Genomic DNA, 6,541 nt, shown 5'->3' on the forward strand with positions numbered 1-6,541 from the left:
GATAGATAGATAGAGGGGGTGTATGATGATAGATAGATAGATAGATAAATAGAGGGGGTGTATGGTGATAGATAGATAGATAGATAAATAGAGGGGGTGTATGACGATAGATAGATAGATAGATAGAGGGGGTGTATGGTGATAGATAGATAGATAGATAGAGGGGTTGTATGGGGATAGATAGATAGATAGATAGATAGATAGATAGATGGGTGTATGGTGATAGATAGATAGATAGATGGGTGTATGGTGATAGATAGATAGATAGATAGAGGGGGTGTATGGGGATAGATAGATAGATAGATAGATAGATAGAGAGGTGTATGGTGATAGATAGATAGAGGGGGTGTATGGCGATAGATAGGTAGATAGATAGATAGAGGGGGTGTATGGGGATAGATAGATAGATAGATAGATAGATAGATAGATAGATAGAGGGGGTGTATGGTGATATAGATAGATAGATAGATAGATAGATAGATAGATAGATAGATAGATAGATAGAGGGGTGTATGGGGATAGATAGATAGATAGATTTAGAGAGAGCAAGTCATTCTTGCTGAGAACCTCACTGGGTCATAGAAATTAGAGATGGAAAAAGGCCTATTAGAGCATCTAATCCTTTCCCGAGTCCCATTCCCTGCAGTACGTCCTCAAGGGCTTTATCCAGTGTGTTTCCCTAAAGACCAGGTATTGCCTAGCTCTGGGCACATGGATTAACCCATATCTTCCAATGAACAGGGCCACATATCTGGCCTGGTTTTCAGCAGCTGCACCTCCTTCAAGGGTTTCAGTGGGGCTTAGAATGCCTATGGGCCTTGTGCTGCTGTTCTGGTGGGTGAATTTGATCCGGAGGGTGTTGTCACACACACAGTCCCAGAGAGCACCAGCAGCTGCGCTTTTTACATGAATGCAGGCGCGTTTTTCTGAACGTGTTGGTCCCTTTCCATGTATTCTGGGGCCAGATCCTGCACTCAGAACGCACTAACGAGAAACTCTTTCCCAGGTGGCCACTTGAACCCTGCTGTAACTTTTGCTCTGTGCCTCATGGCCCGGGAGCCGTGGATTAAGCTGCCTATTTACATCCTGGCACAAACCATCGGTGCTTTCCTAGGAGCGGGTATCGTCTTTGGCTTGTACTTTGGTAAGTGAACAAACCACTCGGCTTTTATGCCGTCCCTCCTCACTCTGTTCTCTTACGCTGTGAAAAACATCTTCCTCGTCCAAATCGGAGCATTTTCCTGTGGTTGGGTTGATGGCCATCCTAGTATCTCTGCGCTTTTCTAGAGTGATCCCACATTCAAAGCTCCCAAAATCAATCGCAGGGCCCCGTGTAACGTCTTCACCTGGGGCACAACGATATGTGCTCAAGCAACAACATTGTGACAGTTGGCTTTATCCCATCAAGGAAATTCTATTCAGAGCCCTCCCCTGCCTGGTGTTTTTGTGTCTCCTGATTGGCAGCCTCTGGGGTGACACTCAGCCATAACAATTAGCTCCTCTTGTTTTACACAGTCAAGAAAAAGAATAAATAAGGATTACCAGCAAGGCAACAGTTAACTCCATTACCTAACAAAGTGCAAACAATCAGTAACTAACAGCGTTTGTGATCCAGCTTTCGGGCTTGTCTACATGGCAGCACGGTGAGGTCCACAAGGGTGTGAATAGTAGAGCATGCTAATGTGTTGCCCTCTAACTGCCCCAGGGAGACCTTGCTGGCATGAACTAAAAGGCACCAGTTCACGTTAACGTAGTCCTGTTTGAAACGGGACTACATCAATGCAATCTAGGTACCTTTCAGCTCACGCCAGCAGGGCCTACAGGAGGTAATTCGAGCGCGACCCGATAGAGTGCTCTACAATTCACATCCCCATAGACCGCAACGTGGTGCCCTGCAGACAAGCCCCTCTTGGGTGGTACAGTCAGGACCAGTTGGTTATTAGGTTCTATTACTAACTGCCGTGCAAGAGTGGTTTTATACCTCTCGTTGCTGTTGTTTAAATTTAGGAAAACATTCTCAATAATCGATTGTTAATTAAATAATCAGTTTTATTAAAGATCAATGACAATTCCTTGAACCAGACTTTGGCCTCAGATACACATACTTAATTCCCCTACAAGTCAGTGGGACTTGCTCATGCGTACCTGAGCAGAGACTCCGGCTCATTATCATCTCTAAATTGAGAGCATTGTCCACTGCAGTAACAGTCATAGAGTTCAAGGCCAGAAAGGACCCCAGATCATCCAGTCTCACCTCCTGTATATCACAGGCCACCAACACCACCCACCCAGCTACCCGCGCACCAAGCCCAACAACCGGAATGAGACCTGTTACAGCCCTCAGGAAACTAAATGACCCAGTGTCACAGTCAGAGAACAGACCAAGGTCAACGTTAAGCATTACTAAATTATGGGACGTGATTATTCATCCTATACACAGGTGCTGAGCTTCAACAGGACATTGAAAAAGTCATAGGGCCCCCGGTAGCCCACAGCTACTAAGTAACTGTCTCCTGAGCGGCAGTTGGCTGTATTGCAGCCAGTTGTATGGCGCTCAGTATGTGTACGATGGACAAATATGGTGATTCTCTATTGTAATATTCATAGGTTTTAAGTCCAGATGACTTGTTAGGCTTCCCAAATAACACCCCCTGCCCCGGATTCTGCTGTGTTGTTGAACAATTAGGCGATGAATGACTGACCCAACCCTGTTTCCCATTCTAGATGCTATATGGGCTTTTGGCAACAACCAGTTGTTTGTACTGGGACCGAATGGCACCGCTGGCATTTTTGCCACCTACCCGTCTAATCATCTGAATGTATTGAATGGATTCTTTGACCAGGTAAGAGAGTTGGGGGTGCTGGTAAGAGACCTTGCAGGACAATCCTGGCCCTCTCACTCAATTTCAAGAGGAACAATGCTGCGTTTCCTGGGATTTAGATCAGTGATATTCACCAGTCGGGACCCAATAATCCACTGGTCAGCATGAGGATCAGAGTGCAGGAGTGCGCCTGGATACAGGAGGGTTTAATGGTATAGGTGGCCACAGTGCGACCTGCACATGGAAACAGACTAAAATTTGGCCAGGACACTAGGGCTAAGACCCAACTCTAGTAAAAAGTGCCCTAGGACCTTTAATGATCACACGAGGGCAGAACCCTGGTTTTATTTCTCTCCAGAAAAGTGGCGTCTTCCAACACACAGTGCCGCTATGCTGGGGCATACCTACAGAAGGAATAGTAGCATGGGGGAATCATGAATATGGATCTCTGTGGTACCTTGGTCTCCTTCTAAGTGTCAACCCTGACTGACCTTGTTTAGCTTGTGAGATCCTAGCCTGAGCTGGTATCACTGCAGGCTGTTAGAGGACTATTTAATGTCCTCCTTGCAGTGCAGTCTCTCCCACTGACGCTGCTAAGAATGCGTCCTTAGACTCATGGGAACTCAAAGACCCTATGACTTTCTACTCCTATGTAGCCTTACTGAGAAAGACACATTCTCTGCTCCAGATGTTTCCATGAGGCTATTGTTAAGGGTGGGTTCTTTTCTGGACATGTTCCCTTTGCCATAGTATTCCCCACTTTGTATTCCCTTTGGTGTTCCCTGCGCTTAATGAGATCACATCCTTCACTATGCCTGTTCGTCACTCCAGAGGATAAGTTCTAAACATGCAGCATTCCATCCAGTAGCTGCGTGACTTTGTTAAAAGACTGATCAAACCTCAACCATGTCTCTCTCCCTCCTTTTCCTGCTAGTTCATTGGCACGGCATCCTTGATTGTTTGCGTCTTGGCTATTGTGGATCCCTACAACAACCCTATCCCCCGGGGCCTTGAGGCGTTCACTGTTGGCTTTGTGGTCCTGGTTATCGGGACGTCCATGGGCTTCAACTCTGGATACGCCGTCAACCCAGCCAGGGACTTCGGGCCTCGTCTTTTCACCGCCATTGCTGGCTGGGGCACAGAAGTATTCTCGTAAGTGTTTTCTCCATGGCGCGTGGGTTACCTAGATCTGATGGGATCAAGGCACACGGTGGCCAAAAAGTAACTCACCCAAGCACTTCTGGAAGTGGCCATCAGAAAGGGACACCTAAGCGGTCTCTGCATTTTGAGGCACCTTTGGGTCACATTAAAATTCCTAAAAGGCACTAATCTCCCTGGAGATTTCCTGAGCAATGAGACACAGCCGGAGCAGAGCCCTTTCCAGAGATCAGAGCTTATGCCCTGGCGTTGCTATTGAGTAGTAGGCCTAGGAGCAAGCATGGGAAGGGCAACTGTTCCCTGAACATAAGCTCGTTTGGAGACTGTCGTGGCTATTGCCAAATGGACGCGATGGGGAAATAACAGGGGCGGGGGAAAGTCCTCTCCCTACTGACGTGGGTGGGACAGCACTGACAGCTCTCTGAAAAGGCTGCATTCATGCTCACTCTTAGGAAGTCACTGCTTTCTGATAGGGTGACAGTGAAGCTAGAGAGAGCTCCAGTTCTCTGGGTCATTCAAGCCCAGGGATGAACATTTTCAAAAGTACCTAGATGACCTAGGCGCCTACATCCCATTTTCAAAAGGTCCTCGGGCACTTAGGAGCCTTTGTCCGATTGAAAGTCATTGGAAATAGTCTGAGATGCCCAGGGTTTGGGTTATTCTGGTTGATGTCCCACTACCCATTCCTCATCTCTCATTTTCTTGTGTCTTTCAGTACTGGCATGCAGTGGTGGTGGGTCCCGGTCGTGGCCCCTTTCCTTGGGGCAGTTGCGGGAGTGCTGGTTTACCAGCTGATGATTGGATGCCACGACGAGCCATCTCCACCATCCACTGAGCAGGAAAATGTCAGGTTGGCCAACGTGAAGCATAAGGAAAGGGTCTGAGGAGGCTGGCAGATATGGACACTTTTCACAGGACTGCAGGAACCAAAGAAGAGAAGGAAAAGAAGGAGAAAGATTCAAGAACAACAAGAGACTCCACTTCTTGAGATATTCTGTCCTAGTTTCTTTGTACACCTTGATGCGTTTGCTTTAGAAATTTGCCCATGAGCCTTTGCCAAAGGCACCATATAGTCTTATCCTGGTAAAGGGGGGTTGGCAGTGCAGTCAAGTGGTTAGAGCTCAGACCTGACTCAGGCAACCTGAGTTCTAATCAGGCTCTGCTACTGGCTTACTGCATGACCTCGGGCAAATCGCTTCACTTCTCTGAGCTTGTTTCTCCATCGGCAGGGTGGGGATGAGGAGACCTCCTCACACGCACCTTTATAAAGGGCTTTGAGATCAACAAATGAAAATATCTAAATGCAAAAGAGAAGCGGGCGGTTGCAGTCTGCTGTTGAATTCATTCCTGGTGTAACTCCACTAAGCTCAATGGTGTTACACTAGGGATGACCATAGCCCATGAAATCTGTAGTGCATGCCATTAATAGCATAGCATTCAGATCCACATCAACCAGGCTTTGCCTAGGTATAACGTCACAATAGAGAGAAAGCAACAATGCACTGGACTTTAATTTTGTGTTAGGACAAAACCTTGACAAGCCCACGTCACGTGGATATTTGATCCTCAGCGTTCACTGGGTCCTTGAAGACAAGATTTAGGAAAACACTAATCCACCAGAAGCTTGCCTGGGAAAGCTGCCTTCCTGAATGCATTAGCGATTCTTACTCATTAGAGAGGCTTATACAGGATTCCAAGCTCATAGGCATGTTTAATTGAAAACATGGTGCTTGACTCTCGCTAAGGCTGTGTTTGTTCAGGTCAATTTCACATTAGCTTTATGTACCTAATGCCAGGACAGGGAAGAGTTAATTCAAGGGTGACATAAGGCAGCTGTCTTGTCACTGACCTGCTTTCTGATACTATCATTGAATTTTCAAAGTACAATCATGTTGACAGAGAAATTCCAACGCCCATGTTATTAGAACATTTTTGATGCCCATGGCACCACGATGTAAGAGCATCTCAATTCCCATGGTGCCACGTTGTAACTCCAATACTCATGGCATCGTGTTATTCGATTGTCTTTAAGATCCAGGATGCCATCTTGGCAGATAATCTCTAGTTCCCATTGTGCCATTCTATTTGACCTTCTTTGGTACCAGTGACGGCATATTGTCACTCTCTGATTCCCAAGGCATCATATTAGTAGAGACCCCTTTGATGACTGTTCCTTTAATGCATGAATTCCTTTCAATAGGTTTCTCGTATGCAGTACATATTTACTGTCAGTAAAACTTTGTATTCTTTCGGGCTTTTTTTGTGCGTGTCGATATTGAGATTGTAAAATGACTGTGTCAATTTTATTTTGTTTATTTTTAAACCATTTCCAGTAAACTTTGACACTTGGAAAGGCATCAGTGACAATAACATGCCTGTTAAAGTGCTCTCACCCCCTTTCGTCTCTTGAGAATCTGTAAAAGGAAAGGGAAATCTACCTTTATTGGGCACAGTAGCTGAGTGCTACCTTCATGCTGTATTCCTTTCCTTCTGAATTGTATTTTAGGGTGCTAAGGTGAGGTTATGCAAAGATCAGGGATATGGGAGGGGCCTATTGCAGA

The 6,541-nt window shown here is 46.1% G+C and overlaps 1 protein-coding gene across 1 annotated transcript in view; it reads left to right on the plus strand.

Annotated features, from left to right (window-relative positions):
• Window positions 1-4,946, plus strand: part of AQP3 (aquaporin 3 (Gill blood group)) — a 16,315-nt gene extending 11,369 nt beyond the window's left edge. The window contains exons 3-6 of the mRNA XM_024196714.3: window positions 1,007-1,144; window positions 2,725-2,843; window positions 3,757-3,974; window positions 4,696-4,946. Of these exons, the coding sequence (XP_024052482.1) occupies window positions 1,007-1,144; window positions 2,725-2,843; window positions 3,757-3,974; window positions 4,696-4,864 (644 nt within the window). The 3' untranslated portion in view covers window positions 4,865-4,946. The remainder of the gene's footprint in view (window positions 1-1,006; window positions 1,145-2,724; window positions 2,844-3,756; window positions 3,975-4,695) is intronic.
• The last annotated feature ends 1,595 nt before the right edge of the window (window positions 4,947-6,541 follow it).

Source organism: Terrapene carolina, unplaced genomic scaffold (genome assembly GCF_002925995.2).
Source record: "Terrapene carolina triunguis isolate 2854851 unplaced genomic scaffold, T_m_triunguis-2.0 Scaffold998, whole genome shotgun sequence".
NCBI lineage: Eukaryota > Metazoa > Chordata > Testudines > Emydidae > Terrapene > Terrapene triunguis.